The sequence below is a fragment of the Pelodiscus sinensis genome, chromosome 12, assembly GCF_052426305.1.
Source record: "Pelodiscus sinensis isolate ZL-2025 chromosome 12, ASM5242630v1, whole genome shotgun sequence".
NCBI classification, from domain to species: domain Eukaryota; kingdom Metazoa; phylum Chordata; order Testudines; family Trionychidae; genus Pelodiscus; species Pelodiscus sinensis.
In genome coordinates, this window is record NC_143063.1 from 2754585 (window position 1) to 2774557 (window position 19973).

At 53.1% G+C, this 19973-nt stretch overlaps 1 protein-coding gene across 5 annotated transcripts in view; it reads left to right on the forward strand.

Annotated features, from left to right (window-relative positions):
* The window catches only part of MATCAP1 (microtubule associated tyrosine carboxypeptidase 1), a 40056-nt gene that overhangs the window by 10134 nt on the left and 9949 nt on the right, over positions 1-19973 (forward strand). For 3 of the 5 annotated variants that reach the window (XR_012906779.2, XR_012906780.2, XM_075940552.2), the window contains exons 3-4: positions 6625-6768; positions 17342-17474. Coding sequence is in view for 3 of the 5 variants with exons in the window: in XM_075940552.2 (XP_075796667.1) it covers positions 6625-6768; positions 17342-17474 (277 nt within the window). In the remaining 2 variants the exon portion in view is untranslated. Of the gene's footprint in view, positions 1-6624; positions 6769-8125; positions 8250-9431; positions 9568-9691; positions 15184-17341; positions 17475-19973 lie in introns of those variants that run through there. The other 2 variants (XM_075940555.2, XM_075940554.2) reach the window with 2 other exon arrangements.

The following is a 19973-nucleotide window of genomic DNA, read 5'->3' on the forward strand; positions in this document are numbered from 1 at the left end:
GATGTATCTAGATGTTTGCTGCAAAATCCCTGTTATTCCTCTTAATTTCCATTTTAGCTGTTATAATTTATGTTCTCTTTTTCCGTCGCTTCACTTGGGCTGGATTTCCACTGTGAGAAAGTAACCTGTTCGGCTTAGATAACCTCTCCACCTTCACCAGTTAAGCATATTGTTTATTCTTCTCGTGCCTGCTTTTCAGGGAGAGAGCTGCATGCCTCTTGTGGTTATGGTGAAGGAAGTCATTTTCATGCTCAAATCGTGGTTTTTGAATTCCTTCTTTTTGGCTTCAAAAAAGAGCCACAGCTAGTCAATAGGATGATATAGTCCATCTTCCTAAACTTTTACGATCCATCCCCTGAGGATGTTGACTTTACTAATAGTTAAATAATATAATTGCCACTGCGATAGAATCAAGAAAAATTAAGTTCTCTGTGTTGCTTAGGACTAATTAAAGAATAGCCTCACCTCTCTTATTCTAAAACCAGCTATTCCAAGAAGCAATTGCTTGAAATGTTGACAACTCTCAGAGGGATCTGTCTTTAAGGTATCTCAGGGACTCCTTGTTTTTGTAGATACAGACTAACCGATCTATTTGGTAAAAAATCTGAGAGGGGTAGCTGTGTTAGTCTGTAACTTTAAAAACAACTAGTAGTCCTGAGGCACCTTAGGGTATGTCTACACTACAAAGTTAATTCGAACTAACAAACGTTAGTTCGAATTAACTTTGATAGGCGCTACACACGCGAACCGCTAGTTCGAACTTAATTTGAACTAGCGGAGCGCTTAATTCGAACTAGGTAAACTTCATTCCACGAGGACTAACGCCTAGTTTGAATTAACTAGTTCGAATTAAGGGCTGTGTAGCCCCTTAATTCGAACTAGTGGGAGGCTAGCCCTCCCCAGCTTTCCCTGGTGGCCACTCTGGGCACCACCAGGGAAATTCTTCTGCCCCCCTCCCGGCCCCGGAGCCCTTAAAGGGGCACGGGCTGGCTACGGTGCCCGTGCCAGGTGCAAGCCTGCCAGCACCCAGCCAGCCCCTGCACCTGGCACGGCTCGAGCCAGCCACCCGCTGCCACCCAGCCCTCCGCCTCTTCCCGGGACCAGGCTGGCGGCTCCCGGGAGCCTGCCCAGGTCCGCAAGAGGCGGGCACCGGCCTGGTCTAGTGCAGACATCGTGGACCTCATCCACGACCTCTGCACTAGGCACAGGAAAGTGGCCGTCTAGGGCAGGAGAACTGCCAGCCTGGCCACCCAGGAGCAGGTTTGCATGAAAATCAAGGTGGTCCACTGAGACCCCCGACCCTGAGCCCTGAGCTTAGAATGGCTGTACGGGGTCAGACCAAAGGTCCATCTAGCCCAGTAGCCTGTCTGCCAACAGCGGCCAACCCTAGGGACCCTGGAGGGGATGGACCGAAGACAATGACCAAGCCATTTGTCTCGTGCCATCCATCTCCAGCCTTCCACAGACAGGCCAGGGACACCATTTCTACCCCCTGGCTAATACCACTCCATGGACCCAACCTCCATGACTTTATCTCACTTCTCTTTAAACTCTGTTATAGTTCTAGCCCTCACAGCCTCCTGCAGCAAGGAGTTCCACAGGTTGACTCTTTGCTTTGTGAAGAAGAACTTTCTGTTGTTAGTTTGAAGCCTGCTACCCATTCATTTCATTTGGTGTCCTTTAGTCCTTCTATTATGGGAACTAATGAAGAACTTTTCTTTATGCACCCTCTCCACACCGCTCATGCTTTTATAGACCTCTATCATATCCCCCCTCAGTCTCCTCTTTTCTAAGCTGAAAAGTCCCAGTCTCTTTAGCCTCTCTTCATATGGGACCTGTTCCAAACCCCTGATCATTTTAGTTGCCCTCCCCTCTCCCACCCTCTCTCTTCCCCTCTCCCACCTCCTTTTCCCAGTCTCCCCGAGTTTTGTTCAATAAAGAGAGTTTCTATTTTTGAACACACGTGTCCTTTATTTTGTACATCAGGAAGGGGGGCTAGGGAGGGGTAAGTGGAAGGAGGTGAGGGAGGAATGGGGTACGAGCCCCCGATGGGGAGGACTGGGCTGGCTCTGCGGGCTCCTCGGGATGGAAGCTCTCCTGAAGCCCCTTGATTGACCCAGGACCTCCAGATGGCAGCCTGTGGCAAGTGCAGCCGGTCTGATGGCCAAGTGCTGCGATGTGCCCAGTGTGGGCACTCAGGGCACTCCAAGCCAGGACTGCTTTGCAAGCGGGGAACCCATGAGAACTGCCTGTCCGGGGTGGGGGTTGGGTCCCTTTAAGCACAGCCCTCGGCTAGCCTGAGACAGCAGCTCCTCGCTCTAAGTCCTAATCTGATGCCCTGCCGGCACTGCTTCTGGCCATCCTTAACCCCGGTTCAGGGTCCACTCAGTGTGGACATGCTAGTTCGAATTAGCAAAACGCTAATTCGAACTAGTTTTTAAGTCTAGATGCGCTAATTCGAATTAGCTTAGTTCGAATTAACTAGTTCGAACTAAGTTAGTTCGAATTAGTGCTGTAGTATAGACATACCCTTTGAGACTAACCAAAATATATAGAATCATGAGCTTTCTTGGGCAAAACCCACTTCCTCTGATGAATTGGAGTAGAAAAAACAGAAACCGAGAGATCTATATAACAGCAGAAGAAGTACCTGTCAGGGATGTTTAATTTTATTTAATCAACTAATCGACTAGTCGATGGATTTCCCATTGACTAGTCGATAAGCAGGGGAGCTGCAGCGAGGTTAGCTCCTGGCCTCAGGGGCAGCAAGGTCGGGGACAGGAGCTGGTGCTCTGGGGAGCCAGGTTAAAAGCCAGTTCCCCTCAGCACCATCTCCAGGGTGCTCACCTCAGCCCCTCCCCCTCCTGCAGCCCCTATCTGCAGGGGTTCCAGTGGGGAGCTGGGCCCCCCCGAGGACAGGGGCTGTTTCTGCCAAGCAACCCTCGTTCACAGTGGCCAGGGGCTGCAGGACTCAGTGCGAGCTGGGACGGAGCAGTCCCGGTTTGTGCTGGTCGCTGCGCCTCTGCCTTTAAACGTAGTGGGAGCCCAGCAGTCCTTACTACATGCAAAATGCAGAGCCGCAGCGCTGGTGGCTCTGGAGCCAGCCCATGCCAGGACTGCTCCGTCCCGGCTTGAGTCGGCTCCTCTGGAGCTACCGCCGCGGTGGCGGCTCTGCAGAGGCGCTTATCGGCCAATCGTATCGTCGATACAGATTGTACCAGCGATACGATTAGCCACATGATCACATTTGAACATCCAAAGTTACTGAGCAATTGTAGTTCCCATTGATTTCAGCTGGAGTTGCGGGTAACGCGGCGCTTTCCAGAAATCAGGCCCCTGGTGGGTTCCTCGGGTCCATGTGCACTGACATGGGCTCACGGGGCTGGTGCTGCAGGGGCTATTTTCTCAATGCGGGTGTTCCCGCTTGGGCTGGAGAGCAAACTCTGAGACCTAGCATGGTGGGAGATCCCCCTCGTGTGTGCTTTGCAAACCGAGGTCAGTGGCTCCCAGCGCTCAGACCTGTTGTATTTTGCAGTTGTAGAAACCATTTCATATTTAGCTAGAAGCCATTCTGTATAACAAAAGCCATTTCAGTTTCTTGTGTCTGCACGAGGGAGTGAACTGGCCTTCACCGAGGTGGGGAGAGGCCAGAGGGATGCGCTGTTGGAATGTGTTAATGAACTATTTTGAGCTGAAGCTCGAACTCCCTTTTAACCTGTTTCTTTCTCTGCTGATAGTAATTCTTCTTTGAAGTTCGCTTTGATTTCTTGCCCTGACGTCAGACTTGTTTGGTTAAGGATATAAAATACTAAGATTGATTGTATTAGCCAGCCTTACTGGGCCCGGCTTTGCTGGGACCACGTTTGGCTCACTTTGCTTTACTGATCAATAAAGCTATCTGTTTGTTAGCTGCCTAAACAGAGAGGAGCGTGTTTTTGCTTCGACGCAGTGTAGACGTATACGTGGAACCAAATTAGACTCTGAACATCAGCTGCTCTGCGGTTTGCACAGTGTATGGCAGCGCTGGGAACAGAACCCCCAGCACTGCGTGAATAGACCTGATCCATCAATCTCTGTGCCGGGGCAAAATCATCTCCCCTGTGGATGTAGTGAGGCTGTTTGTGTGTGTCTGTGTTCTGAGATCTACAATGAAGGGTGTGGGGCTGACCCATAACAACATCTGAATACTTACTGTAGGGCTATATTGAGTGACTGGATTGTTCACCATGTGCATGAGTTGACTGAGTTCAGGAGAGGAGCAGGAAGCTATTAGGAACTAGCAGGAAAGTAAGACGGTGACTGGACATAAATAACCTGAGAAGCATTTGAAGGGGTCTAAATAATGATGTCTGTGCTATGAAGCTGTGATGTTGTTCCTTCCAAGGGTAGTGCTGTTACAAGGTTGGTTTTGCCAAGGTTCAGGCCTAGCAGTTCAGAAGGGTACTAAACAGTCATGCTCTTGTGAAGGGAAGGGGAGGTACCACCCATCAGGAGGGTCTCTGTGTATTGCCTGCCACAAAATTCCATTTGCAGTTGCATTTGTTTTCACGCTAATGCAGGATGAAGCTGAGCGATTTGGAAATTTTTCATGAAAAGATGTAGGGCGGGAGAGAACATCAGAACGGCCAGACTGGGTCAGACTAACGGTCCATCTAGCCCAATATCCTGTCTGCCGACAGTGGCCAATGCCAGATGCCCCAGAGGGAGAGAACACAACAAGTAATCCTCACATAATCCCTCCCCTGTCACCCACCTCCAGAGAAACAGAAGCTAGGGACACCATTCCTACCCATTGTGGCTCATAGCCATTGATAGACCTAACCTCCATGAATCTATCTAGCTCTTTTTGAACCCTTTTAAAGTCCTAGCCTTCACAACATCCTCCCGCAAGGAGTTCCACAGGTTGACTGTGATGTGTGAAGAAAAAACTTCCTTTTGTTTGTTTTAAACCTGTTGCTTATTCATTTCATTGGGTGACCCCTAGTTCTTATATTGTGGGAATATGTAAATCACTTTTCCCACGCCAGTCATGATGTTATAGACCTCTGTCTTATCCCCACTTAGTCTCCACTTTTTTAAGCTGAAAAGTCCAAGTCTTTTTAATCTCTCTTCATATGAGACCTGTTCTAAACCCCTAATCATTTTTGTTGCCCTTTTCTGAACTTTTTCCAATGCCGGTATATCTTTTTGGAGATGAGGCAATCACATCTGTACGCAGTGTTCAAGATGTGGGCATATCATGTTTTTATATAGAGGCAATAAGAACCTTTGGTGAGGGACCTTGTCAAAGGCTTTCTGGAAATCTAAGTACACTATATCCACTGGGTCCCCTTTGTCCGCATGTTTGCTGACCCCCTCAAAGAACTCTAGCAAATTAGTAAGGCATGATTTCCCTTTACAGAAACCATGTTGACTTTCCCCCAACAAATTATTTTCATCTATGTGTCTGACAATTTTATTCTTTACTAGAGTTTCAACTAATTTGCCCAGCACTGATGTTAGACTTACCAGTCTGTAATTGCCAGGATCACCTCTAGCCCTTTTTAAATATTGGCGTCACGTTAGCTATCTTCCAGTCATTAGGTACGGAAGCTGATTAAAAGGATAGGTTACAAACACAGTTAATAGTTCCGCAATTTCACTTTTGAGTTCTTTCAGAACTCTTGGGTGAATGCCGTCTGGTCCCAGTGACATGTTACTGTTAAGTTTATCTATTTGTTCCAAAACCTCCTCTAATGACATCTCAATCTGGGACAGTTCCTTTTAGATTTGTCACCTAAAAAGAATGGCTCAGGTTTGGGAATCTCCCCAATATCCTCAGCCATGAAGACTGAAGCAAAGAGTTCATTTAGCTTCTCCACAATGACTTTATCATCTTTGAGGGCTCCTTTAGCATCTCGATCGTCCAAGGGCCCCCACCGGTTGTTTAGCAGCGTCCTTCTTCTGATGTACTTAAAAAACATTTTGCTATTACTTTTTGAGTTTCTGCCTAGCTGTTCTTCAAACTCCTTTTTGGCTTTTCTCATTACATTTTACACTTAATATGACAAAGTTTATGCGCCATTCTATTTTCCTCACTAGGATTTGACTTCCACTTTTTAAAAGATGTCTTTTTGTCTGACACTGCTTCTTTTACTTGGTTGTTAAGCCACAGTGGCACTTTTTTGGTTCTCTTACTGCGTTTTTTAATTTGGGGTATACAGTTAAGTTGGGTCTCTATTATTGTGTCTTTGAAGAGTTTCCATGCAGCTTGCAAGGATTTACTTTTGTCACTGGACCTTTTAATTTCTGTTTAACTGACTTCCTCATTTTTGTGTAGTTCCCCTTTCTGAAATGAAATGATACTGGGCTGCTGAGGTGTTTTTCCTACCACAGGGATGTTACATTTTATTACATTATGATTACTAGTTCCAAGAAGTTCTCTTGGACTCTCGAACCAGATCCTGTGCTCCACTTAGGACTAAATCAGGAATAGCCTCTCTCCTTGTGGGTTCCCAAACCAGCTGCTCCAAGAATCAGTCATTTAAGGTATCAAGAAATCTTCAAGGGAGATCTGCCCTTGAATCCAAGGGGTGCCTAGGGGAAAGGCTGACTCTCTTTTGTGTGTGTGTGTGTGTGTGGCAGGCAACTGGGATCATCCACGCCGTCCTGGAGAAGTACGGCTCTTATGAGAACTTTGAAGTGGCCACTGGTGGGAGACTGCTGAGCAAGTGCCAGATCTGGTCGATTATCCGGAAGTACATGCAGAAGGAGGGCTGTGTGGGAGAGGTAATCATTGCCTTCTTCTCGTCACGGAGCATCTTCACCGCAGTGACTGCTAGCGCAACATCAGTGGGGATAGAGGGGAAAGGAAGAGCTGGACTCAGAAGGGTGATGTTTACCGACAAAGCCAAAATTAGACAGAGATATTGATGGGGAGGGAGCAATTTGGGAACCCCTGGTTCTTCGAATCCAGCAGTGAGTGCAGACACCCAGCTAGGTGTGAGTTTGTGACACACGGCGACCGCAGACAAATCTGGTGTAATTTTGGGCCGCAGGAGCGTCACCGAGGGTAGCCCCAAGGGGCTTCTCTGTGTGGCTCTGGTGTCTGCAGCTGGAAAAAGTGGTTTTCACGTCTGAGCACCTCAGAGCCAGGAAGACCGTAAGTAACGGTAGCACAAGCCGTTCGAGGAGCGTGACACAGGAAAGACTCAAGCCGTTTTGATGTAAAAGTGACATCCGCAGTGAGGCTACATAAATCAGACCTGCCGCTTCCAAAACACAGTGCTACCAAGCGGAGTTTTCACGCTTTGTGGACGACACCCAGTTCTCAGGGAAGCATGCAAAGGGCGTAAAAGGGAACACGTTTCTCTTGGTTTACACAGCACCTCTTTGTGTTAAATATTGGAGCCAAAGCTGTAACCAAGTGTGGCTGACGCTGGCCCACCTCGAGCGCCATTCGAGGCAGGGAGCAGAAAGCTGCTCTAAAAGGCCTGCCGGGGATTCAGCCGCTGTAGTTAACTCTGCTTTGTGCCCCTCCCTCCTGACACCCTAGCCTAGTGGTCACAGATTTTTAAGGCTAGAAGGTCACAGATTTTTAAGGCTATCGCTCTGATTGTCTCCCTTGACCAACATAACACAGGCCAGAGAAGTTCCCTAAACTAATTCCTGTCCGAGTCCAGTAAATATTCCAAAATCAACTCCTGGTATCAAACACCTCGCAGTAATTCAGATATTTCCAGGGATGGAGAATCCAGTCCAAACCACAGTAAGTTGTTCCAATGCTCAATTACTCTCGCTGGTAAACATTTGAGTCTTAATTTCTAGTCTGGGTTTGTCTGGCTTCCGCTTCCGACCCTCGTTATCCCTTTGTCTGCAGACTGACGAGCCTGCTTTCCAATGTCTGGTTCCCAGGTAGGGGCTGAGGCTGTAATCTCGTCTCCCTTGGTCTTCACTCTAAATGGACAGAGCCCCGTCTCCGTTGTTGTGAGGCAAGGCTCCCTACCCTTTCATCCTTCTTGTGACCCCCCTCTCTAGTTTTTCAACCTTCTTGAATTAGGGACACCAGAATTGAACCCTGGATTCCGGCAGCGGCCGCACCGGCGCCAAACACAAAAGTATAATAATCTCCTTTTTGCTTCTTCAGATTCCCCCGTTTACACATCCACGGTTCCCATTGGCCCTCTCGGCCCCGCTGGGCACCCCGGGCAGACATGCAGGAGGCGAGGCGAGCGTGGCTAGAGGTGGCTGTGCACCAGAATCGCCATCAGGTGAAGAGCCCCTTTGGGGCCGTTGCAAAGCAGGACATATAAGAGCAGCCCTGACTGGTGCCGGGGGTCAGACTCTGCCCGCTAGCAACCCTGGAATTGATCACGTACCGAGCTGGCGGAAAGCTGCTTTTGTCTCTTCCCCGCTCTGAGTTCAGCACTGCCCACAGCTTGTCTGAGCCCAAGAACCGGCCCCGGTGTAGCTGCGACTGTCTGTATCACACGTGCCATAGACAGAGCGGGTCTTGAGTCACCAGGGCCCACTCAGTGTGAGATGGCAGGGTGCTGTGTTTCATTGTGAGGTTGCAGTTAACATCAGTTGCTAGCTAGGCCTAGTGAGCCACCGTGCTGGAGGACCATCCCAGTGTGACAGTGCTGCAGGAGACTGCTGTGGGAGGAGGGTCTGTAGCTAATCGTGAACGGGCTGGACATCAGAGCGCACAGAAGCAGCTTCCGACTCAGAGGGAAGGGGGCTGGAAAGCACTGCAGGCGGAAACCCATTCAGCGGCGCTCACCGTTCCCTTTCAGACGTAATTCACGTTCCAATATGCGGGAGCAGCACAGCTCGTCTCTGAAGGACGTGACCCCTGACTCCAGGTTCTGGGGAAATGCTGCTCGGAACCCGCGGTTAGCTGGGGAGTCCCCAGCTGACCCCGGGCTCCACCCTTCAGCGTTTTAAAGGGGCAGCGCCGCACAGCTGAGCTGCAGACAACTGTGCGGAGGCTGCCCCTTTGAAACGCTGCCTTGGGGTTTCAAAGCAGCAGCACCGCATAGCTGATCTCTGGCTCAGCTGTGCGGCGCTACCGCTCCGAAGCACTGCCCCCCCGCTGCCTCTATCTGCAGGGCTTTAACTCCATCGGCCGAGTTACGGCGGTAATTGTCCCCGTGCAGACGAATGCCATCTGCTCCAAGCCTGGCCACCGCGCTGGGGACTCTCGGCAGGTGGAGCTTGGCTCCGCGACGTGCTGTTCTGGCAGGTGGACAGCGCAGGGCTGGGCCATGGTGATTAAACTGCTTCTTAGCCCTGCCCTTTCCCTTCGGGCTGCCCAGGGAGCGGAGCCCTTCCCCGTTAGTGCTGTTGCTCCCAGCAGCTCCCTTCCCTCGTAGGATCTAGTAACCGCACGATGGTGGGACACGGTTAGAATTACTACGTTGTCCGTCTTTGGTTCCTTGTTCCCCGCACAGCCATCCAGAACCACCCTGGGCTCACCCAGGATTTGCAGCCGTGCCCGGGGCTTGTGGCGGTATCGCGCCTTTTGACCCAGCAAAGGTGTGAACAGCAGCGGCTGGGAATTCGGCAGGGAAAGAGACCGGCCCGGAGGTGAGCTCACGTTCCGCCAGAGGCACCCGCAGGCAGTTCTCTGTGGGGTGGGAGCTTTGCATTCTCCTGCATGTTGCCAGGACTTAGTGCCCTAAATCCCACACTCCTTGTTTCTTTCAAACAGGGGCAGCTGCGAGTGCCAAGACAGCAGATGTGCACCAGGCCCAGCCCCTCCCTGCACCAGGCCTGCGGAGGATGGTGCATTTGTTGAGGGCCTGACGATGGAGATCCACAGGCTGATGAGAAAGCGTCATGTTCAGTGCCCCCTACTGAGCAGATACGGTGTATGTCTGGGCAGGGGCGCTGGCCGCCAGCTGGGCAGGAATGCAGGCTAGGAGAGTCCACAGCTGCACCGCAAGCACCACGTTTCCTTGGAAGGCCGCACTCCTGCTGCCAGTGAAGAAGCACATCCCTGCATAGGCAGCAGGAGAACATTCCACTTCACTCTGGCCCATCCTACCTCGACCTCAGCCCCAGGCAGCAGCGTGCTGCGTTGCTCACCTCCTCGCTGTCGCACGGACCTGGCAGGAGACCCGCATCATCGTCTAGAATGGCAACTTGGTTACACGCCATTAAGGTTGCAAAGCGAATCCCTTAACAATCAGGAAATGGCTACATGATGTTTGCACGTGCACGCTTAACACGGCCCCCTTGGGCGTAGGTATTGTCACCTGGCTCTGACCCTCACTGCCCTCCGTCTTGCCTGCACACTTTGAAACACTGCCCCAGCCGAACTGTCCACTCGCCCCCGGGGGAGTGTTTGACAGCCAGCTAACAGGTGGCAGTGACGACATGCAGAGGGTGATCACGCAGTCTTTACCTGTCTGACAACATGCTGCTCTTCTTACGGGACCATCCTTTCATTCAGGAGAGCATGCTGGGATACACACAAAGTCCCGTTGCACATGTTTGACGTTAAGCATGTGCTTAACCAGCTGTCCTGAGACACTGCGTCGGAGTGGGGGTTGAACCCTGGGCAGTGTAAGAAGGGAGTTGCTACATCTGGTTTTGAATAACGCAGCAGGGCAGAAATACAGGTCGAGATGCACCCTCAAGACGTGTGGCCAAGCCAGCCCTTTCCTCTCGGCAAGGTCCAGGGCCCGGTTTTCACTCTCGTTCTGCAGTGGATGACGTTTATTCTGTTATGAGTCCAGCCCAGCCTGGTGAGCGGGCGCTCTCCCTGAAGCAGCTTCTGCTGCCAGACTAGCGCGGATTTGAAGTTCATTGTCGTTAATGGTTTTACTTCAGTTTTGCACACATTTGGATTGGAACAAGACTCATTCCCTAAGACCAATCCAGCACGGCGGGGAAAAAAATCATATGTGATTGTTAATTAAAGGCTGCATTGGAGTAAGACAATGCACATGTACACATGGGTCAGAGTTAAGGTTATGTGGACAACCTTAACGTCGGCGTTTCCAAACTTTTGAGAGTTCCACTTTGTAACCTCAAGGTTCTGTTATCTTCACAGTTTGACCAGACCACCACAAGAAGTCAGAAAGCAAGCGAGGGTTGGAATTCATCTCAAAATATCTTGTTGGTTAAGACAGTGCTCCTACGGTGCATCTGCACAGCAGGGCTTAACTGGAACTAAGCTATGCAAATCGAGTTACGTCAGTTGCGTAGCTTATTTCGAAATTGGGAGTGTTTACACAGCATTTATTTTGAAACAGAGCCCTCTTCCTCTGACTTCCCTTACTCCTCATACAATGAGGGTTATAGGAGTCGGAGTAAGACATCCTCCAGCTTGACAATATTTCGACACTATTTCGAAATAACTGCTTGCTGTGTAGATGCACTGTAATGTTGCTGTGTAGACGTACCCGTACAGAGTGCCGTTTCCTTCCGTTGGCACCTCAAACTCCTAGTGGAGCTCTCCCGTCTCCCGTACACCCTTGCACGCTGACTGGCAGCTGGCTTGCAGTGTTTTGTGTAGCACTTGGCGTTCCACATGGCTGTGCTGTGCAGCGCTGCTTTGCCGTGACATGCAGACTCCTGGGGCAGGCGGAGCCCATGTGCGAAATATCGTTGTCCCCGTGTAGCTCAGCTGAATAGAAGTTGATTTTCGGTGGAAAACTGAGAGGCGCCTCTCCTCACTAAGGACTGTGGCCCTGGCAAGCTTTGACTTTCAACTGGAAAAGCATCACCCCATTGTAAAACCAGTGGAGAGGGGATTTTTAAGGGGAAAATCCGGCCACCGTAACGGGAAGTGCCAGCAATGCCAGCCGTCCCTGCAATCCACAGAGCAGAGTTGACCTACTGCGCCACTGGACACGGCTGTTTTGGGGCACCCCGGGGGGGTTTCTGTTGGTTCTTCTCAGCAGAATCTGTTTTATTGTTACCATTTCCCTGTCCGTTGCAGCGTCGGTGAGACCACTGCTTGTTCAGCATGGGGTTGCCAATAAATTGCCATTAGTCGACGCAACAATTTTGCCTCTCTAGTTCATTTCCTTACCCAACGCACAGCCACGATCTGCTATTTACTTTAGAAACTGTGTGTCTGTCCATCTCTCCGTGAGTCTGTTTGTTCAAAAACTCCTCTTAACCAGTAAGAGTAGGCAGCTTCCTCTTTCATAACCTGAAGCAAGGTCGGGGTTTGGTTGTGCCCAGAATTTGACTGTTGCTCATAAAATGGAAAAGAAGGATGGGGGTCTGGTAGGAGGACAGTTGTACCGCAGAATGACCACAGGGGGGCAGCAAGGAGCCAGAGATGTGGACCAGGACAGCTATAACCCCGTTAGGCCAGCAGGGGGCAAGGGAAAGCTACATACTATGTATTTCAGAGTTTGTCTTTGCGTGGCTGTCTCCCAACCGAGGGACATGCACCCTTCCTTTGGCTGTGCCCACAGCCATGGACGGATGCTTCTCACCTGGCCCCAAGCTGCTGCAGTGAGAGAGGGTCGGGGTTGTCCTCTCTTCCCAGTCCAACCCCAGAACAAAGATTTAAATGAAGAAAAACAAAACTAATTTGAGTTAAGGACCCGAGCAACACCTGGTCAATCTTCTAGTGTGTTTATTCTGAGAACAGTCGTGAGGTTTTTAAGTAAAGATAATGAGTTCAGCGCTATTCAGGCTAATGGAAAACAAAGGTTGCATGTAAAACAAAACCCATGCCTGCTTTCTAGAGACTCACATTAATCTTACCAGCCCTCTGCTCTCGTCTATGAGTCATTCACCGTGCTTACCCCCAGGGCGGGTTGGGGTCCTGCTTTCATGAATGTACTCGCACTCTCCCATTCCTTCTTCAGGGTTGCCCTTTTGCCTTCTCATAGGCCTTGAAATTTGTTGTTTCACCCCCCCCCCCCAGATTGACAGTTCTTTGTTTACCTGTGACAAATGGAGCTATACCTATCTCATAGGCCTGGAAGGGCTCTTGAGAGATCATCGAGTCCAGCCCTCTGCCCTCATGGCAGGAGGACCCAGTACCATCCCTGACAGATTTGCCCTGCTCCTTAAATGGCCCCCTGAAGGATTGAACTCACAACCCCAGGTTTAGCAGGCCAATGCTCAAACCACTGAGCTATCACACATGCACACGAAATGTCTCACATGGTACAGGGTGACACCATCATCCTGGCTTCCCTAGTCCGGCAACACCCCTGGCCTGGCATCGTCGGGGTGACCCATGGGACCAGGAGCGTTGCCAGACTTAGGGCAGGCGGAGTGCGGAGTCCTGAGCTGCAGCGGGGCTGTTGTGCAGAGCTCCGGCATGGGGCTTCTGGGCAGAGGGTTGAGTCCCCCCTCCCGAGTGGCAGCAAAGCCGCAGAGAAAAAGAGCCCTGGGTGGCAGCAGAGCCAGGGGGTTGGAGCCCCCACATGGGGGTTGTCCCATGCAGCAGCGGGGTGGTCAGGAGGAAAAGTGACACCCCGGTGCATTGACCCCCCCCCCAATCTGGCAAATTCCTTGGTCAGGTACCTATGGTGCCGGACCAGGGAGGTTCAACCTGTACATCTTTGTCAATGGTATTCTGGCGAGGGGACCCCCATGAGCGCTGTGCGCTGGGGCAACGCTGTTGCAAGGCTTGTCAGGAGTTTCTGTTTCGGAACAGGGAACCCTTTGCCATTTGGCAGTGGGAGACCATGAGGGGTAGAAGTATCAATAGAAGGGAGGCTCCAGACAGCTGTCCCTGCCTGGGGCAGGCGAGTGGCGGGGAGGCTGCAGGTTTGGGACTGTCGCATGCCCAGGGAATGAGAGAGAAAGCGCAGATTCAAAATGTGATTGACGCGAATGCTCCCAGGCCGAGACAGGCTCTGTCCTGCCGGGTGTCGTTCTTGGATCTTCTACGCAGTTTTGCAGAAGGCTCATGGGATATTATAATCCACACGAACCAAGGTGTAGGCGGGCGAGTTTGACTAAACTGTTTGGCTCTTCGCAGTCAAGTATTCGGGTACCCCGCTCCGGGAAAGCGTTACAGAGCGTTGGCAGTGGAATGCAAATAGATCCGTGAGTGGAGATTGTCCCTCAGTAAGTCAGAAGTTAGGGCAGGCTCTTCCTTGGAAAATACAGTCCTCCAGGACGACTTCTTTCGTGGCTGCGCCTCTCACGGCCCGCTGTGGCGTATCCCTCCTGTGCTCCGATGTGTTCTGTTTGGAGTGAAGGAAATCTGTGAGTCTTTCTAGGAGAGAAATTCTGCTTTAACCCCAGACACAAGCACTGGTTAAAAGTCTTGAATCCAAAAGCTGGTTGACCAGCTGTAGCAGCTTCTGTCACCTGGCACGAGCGTTCTGAAAACGACAAAAGCGCTGCGGCCACTAAAGATGAGAAAGCCACCGAATCCCATTAAAAGAATCTCCTTTGTGCAGAATCCATTCCTGTTGCTGCAAAGTCTGAATGACCCTTCCTCCTTTGGGGACACAGCACCCTTCACTCCCAGCTCCCAGAGTATTTTGTAGATGTGTCATCACACTCTGTTTGTAGAGTGGGAAACTGAGGCACGGCAGAGCAGGGAAGGGAGTTGTTTGCAATAACGCTGCAAGTCCAGGGCACTTGGACTTTGGCTGCAGCTCCCCTCCTCACTGCAAAACAAAGACCAAAAGGCTTGGCTCTGAACAGGAGAATTCTGGCCTTAGGAGGTGATTTTACTATTGTTTGTGAAGCCTGATGTAAGCTAGAAGCAGCTCAAACAGGAGTCAGCAGCAGGGCTATAATGCGGACCATCTCAGAGGGCTGGCCGGGTTAGCCTGTGTCTTTAAAAACGAGCGGTCTTGTGGCACCTTAGGGTATGTCTACACTACAGAGTTTTGTTGGAAAAACGGCTCTTTTTCCGACAAAACCGGAGTTACGTCCACACTGCAATCGCATTCTTTCTAGAGTAAGTCAAAAGAGCAGAGGGGCTTTACCAGCGTTGGTAATCCTCTTTCTACGAGGAAGAACCCTTTTTCTGAAAGTGAGTAAGTTAGAAAGAAATCTGGAGAAACTTCAAAACCAACACACAGTCTTGCAGCACCTTAAAGACTCACAAAACCGGTAGATCCTGCAGGATTGTGTGTTGGTTTTGAAGTTCTTCCAGTTACAGACTAACTCGGCTCCCCCTCTGAAAAAGAAAGCTATTAGTTTGGTTTGATGGGATTTGCTCTGGACAAATCCATGCTGACTGTTACTTATCACCTTATTGTCTTCCAGATGTTTGCAAACTGAGTGCTCCATTATCTGCTCCATTATTTCCGGACACAGAAGTTAAGCTGGCTGGTCTGTAATTCCCTGGGTTGCCCTGATTCCCCTTTTTATAGCGTGGCACCATATTTCCCCTCTTCCAGACCCCTGGAGTCTTGTCCGTCTTCCCTGAGATTTGGAAGAAAATCTGCGTCCAGTTCAGCTAGCTCCTCCGTCAGCTCCTTGGTATTCTAGACAGGCCCTACCCATTTGAAGACTGCTCTCTTGTCTGTAATTCTGAACGTGTCCTTTCTCCAACGTAGCCTCAGATCCTACCTCGCTGTCCAGTCGTTACTAACGTTTTTGGCAAAAACCGCAACACACACGTGATGTTCGCGCTTCTGCCGTGTCCTCATTTTCTGCTACTCTCTTTCTCCCCTCGTTGGGCCTACCCTGTCCTGCATCTTCCTCTTGCTTAACCCGTTGGTAGGCAGTTTTCCTGTTGCTCCTTATGTCTTAGCTCATTTAATTTGAGCCTGGGGATTTAACGTGTTACCTAAAAAGGCTGGCTCAGTCGTGGGACTCTCCCTCGGCCCCTGTGCTGTGAAGATTGGTGCAAAGAATGTGTTTAGCTTCTCTGCAGCCACCTGCTCTTCTCGCAGTGCTCCGTTAGCACCGCAGGTGCCCGGGTCCCAGGATGGGTTTGGTAGACTTCCTGCGTGGGCTGCACAGGCTAGAGTTTGTGTCCTTTGCTGGCTCCCCCCGGGAGAGTTGGCTGCCCGTTTGGAAAGGGCGTCGTTTTGCCACAAACTTCTTTTGCTGGGGCGTTCAGCCTTGGCGGAGGGTTTGTTTTTATTTTATTTGGGCTGCGGGTATCGTGTCTGTTTCTAGCGCGGTGTTTTTAAAAGGTTTCCTTGCGGGGATTTCACGCTTCTGAATTTCCATTGGAGTCACCTCCTTTCTAGGTAGCAGGGGCGTAGCCGGGACGGGCCTGTGTGGGCCATGGCTCACCCACCCAGGATCCAGCCCAGCCCCTCACCTCTCAGTCCTGGCTCTGCTCCCACCTGGACACAGGGCCTTGCCCCTCTCCGCCCGGTGTGCCAGCCAGGCCCGGAGAATGGAGTTGGGAGCTAGCACTGTTCCATCACCCGGCGTTCCTGCCAGGGAGCGGAGTTGGGGCTTGTAGGCCCCTGATCCTGCTAGGAGGCTGGAGCCGGGGCGAGCCCCAGTGCCCGCTAGGAGCATCGGGCAGCCAGAGCAGGGCAGGCCCTGACCCAGCACCCCACTGGGAGCACCAGTTGGAATGGGGCAGGCCCCCACGTCCTGCCCCGCTCAGAGCACCCAGAGTGGGGGGTGTCGCAAGACAATCCCCACACCCTGCTCCTGCTCCCCAGCAGGGGGTGCCCGTGGGGCCCTGGGCAGTCTCGCTGTCCCTCCTGCCCCTGGGCCAGCTGGAGGGCGGGAGAGGTGGCCCCAACATTGCCCCAGGCCCACCCCCTTGCCCCGGCCTGGCTGCACCACTGATGGCTCAGAGGCGGGTTCTGCGGGATTTCCTCCCTGCAGCGCTGCTCCATTCGATTACCGGGCGGTGGGTTCGATTTCACCCAGCCCAGACCACACGGCAGCTCCGGGATCTCTATACCAGGGCGTCTTCGACCGGCCCCCGAGACTCCCCAGGCTGGACTGCATGATAAACGGTCACCTCAGGATGCTGCCTGTCCCAAGAGACCAGTCACGCCCACCCCAGATAAGCTGGTACCTAGAGCTCTCCCCAAAGACAGCGCCTGGAACACGCTCTCTAGCCACGCACTGACTAGGCCGAGGGCGCGAGGGGAAGCAGGCCAGCGTGCGCCTGGAAAGCGTTCCCATGCAGAGTCCGAGTGACCGAGCTGTAGTGACCCAAGGGTCCTTCCGGCCCGCCCAGGAGGTAACGCCGTTTGGCTTCCCTGGCCCTGTTCAGACGGCAGAGTCTGGGTCTGTTCCTCTGCCAGCCCTCAGAGCCGTGGGCCGATGCCTGCGCCCTGCTCCGTGGGCGAACGGAGCAGGTGACAAAGCTTCGTCTCGAAATGGTCCCCAGACAAGTTGACAGGGGAGGGCCCAGTATCAGCCAGGAGCTCACGGGGCTGCCGGTGGTGCCCACAGCCGCGTCACCCTCTGACCCTCGTTCTCCGTCTGCCCCCAGGTGGTGGTTCAGCTGACAGAGGACCTGCTGTCCCAAGCCGTGATGATGGTGGAGAACAGCCGGCCCACCCTGGCGATCAACCTGTCCGGAGCCCGGCAGTACTGGCTGGAGGGCATGCTGCGCCACGAAATAGGTCAGAGCCGGGCGGCGGGTACGGGGCGGGTGTTGGGCCAGGCAGCAACCCATCGGGAGCCCCTGCTCCTGCTATTGAAAGGGACTAAAAAGGAGCAGCAAGGTCACAGCCGGTGGCTGTCCCCTTGCGCTGGCTCTGGAGGCCCCTGGAGTCTCCCCCCGGAAGTAACCCCCAGAACTTGGAGCACGACGAGGGGAGGGAGGAGGAACCAAAGGGGGTCAGGCTTTGCAGAGCCCAGCCAGACTGAATGCCAGCACCCCTTTGAGCTGGGGCGAGGCGTTGGCGCCATCCAGGGACTCCCCAGAGGTTGTTCAGGGCAGCAGGCCAACATGGGCCACGAAAAACTGCTCTGAATTTTGCACCTGGGACATTTTTTTCATTGCAAAATGGCCGTTCATCTGGGACTAGAACTTATCCCGACACCTGCGGAGACCCAGGAACTGAGCAGTGGTGACCCCGGCACAGGGTCCGCTCAGCCATGCGGGGCAAGGACCGACTGGGGAGAAAACTGCCTGGCGCCCGGTCTGTGGCTCGGCCGCTAGAGAACGAATGTTCCCTTCTGTGTGCTGGCGACCCCGTTTGCCTGGGGCCTGTGTCCTCCTGCAAACGAGGCCGTTTGGCTTCTCATCCTGGCCGAGCCAGGCAGAGACGTACCCGACTCCCTCTCCAAGAGGGCTGGACACGGCCGGGCAGACTGTGGGGATGTGCTCGGGTCACCCTGCAACGAGTGACCGAGGTCGGAGGAGACCGGGGGGCAGGCTGCTGGGCTCAGCGCGTCGAGCCGGGGCCGGGCTGCGCACAGACCCTCGGGGCGTGCTGGGCTGGGAGCCACAGCGGCAGAGCAGTCACCGCACCCAGGTTACGGGAAAGGCTGGGACCCAGCCCCTCACTGCTCAGGGCTGAAACCCAAAAAGTTACCCCGTCTTCCTCCCCTGCTCTCCAGCCTCCCTGTTCCAACCGACTTCCGCCCCTGGGGGTCCTTGTCCATTCCAGGCAGAGGCCCCCAGGCAGTCAGGTGCCCTAGGACGGTCGCTGCCCCAGGTGGGAGGGAACCAGGGAGCAAGGTCATCCCCACAGGAGCTAGCAACAGAGCCCCTCGTGTTGGGCCAGGCAAAGGACGCAGTGTTTCGGGAGGGATAGAAACCCCCAGGCTTCGGCTACCTAGCGAGCGGGGCCGGTCTGCCTGGTCCACAGAACGGCTGCCCAGCTGGCCCTAGCCCCGCAAGCCTCACTGCCACAGGCCGTCACATGCATCTGTGCCAAGGTGGGCTCGCGACACTGCTACATTATACGCCCCTGCCGTGTCCACTGTTAAACCCTTCAGTGCCCTTCCGGGGACGGAGGCTAGTATAATTACGGTAATTTGCACAGTGCCACCTAGTGGTGTGCCAGTATACTACAGGTGACCATCAGAACGGCCAGACTGGGTCAGACCGGTATCCTGGCTGCCCACAGCGGCCAATGCCAGGTTCCCCAGAGGGAGGGAACCCAACAGGCAATTCTCACATGGTCCCTCCCCTGTCACCCACCTCCCGACAAACAGGGACCAGGGACACCGTTCCTACCCAGCCTGGCTAACAGCCATCGATGGACCCAACCTCCACGAATCTGTCTAGCTCTTTTTTGAACCCTGTTCATGTTCTAGCCTTCACCACCTCCTCCGGCGAGGAGTTCCACAGGTTGACTGTGCACTGAGTAAAGAAAAAACTTCCTTTGGTTTGTTTGAAACCTGTTGCCTTTTCATTTCATTGGGTGACCCCTAGTTCTTACATTGTGGGAAGAAGTAAATCACTTTTCCTTATTCACTTTCTCCCCACCACTCAGGATTTTATAGACCTCTGTCCTATCCCCCCCAGTCTTCTCTTTTCTAAGCTGAAAAGTCCCCGTCTCTTTAATCTCTCTTCGTATGGGACCCGTTCCAAACCCCAAGACATGCCTTTGCCGGCTGTGTAGCTACACAGCGATGGGCAACCTACGCCGGTGAGCAGGCCGCACCAGTGGCCCTCCTCCACCTTAGCGGGCTGCAAGGCCGCGGTAACCACGCTGGTTGCCTGGGAGAGGGTAGTTTTGCTCGCTGCGCTGGCGTGGCTGGAATTGGCAGGGCGTCTCGGAGAGGAACGGCTGGCTTGCTAGGCGCGCGAGGGGCTTGGCTTGATTTTCACGGTCGCAGGGTCACGAGGAGCGGAGCGCTGCAGACAGGCTTCCTACGATTTCCTGGCGGCGGTCAGTCCTCCTGCTTTCTGAAGAAGGCAGGGGTCTTAGCAGGGCCCTGGCGGGATTTCCCCACGAGGAGCTGAGCCTCTCCCAGGCTAGGAGGCTGCTGAGCCGAGGTCTGGGCCCCGCTCAGAGCTTTCCGCCAGAAGGGTCCCGAGCCAGGCGGTGCTTTTCCAGGGCTGGGCAGGAGAGGCGTGATGAGCAAGGAGGAGACGCACGTTGGAAGGGAGCCAGGGCCAGCCCGTGTCCGAGCAGGGGCAGGGGGCTCTAGAGCAAGGCCCATGG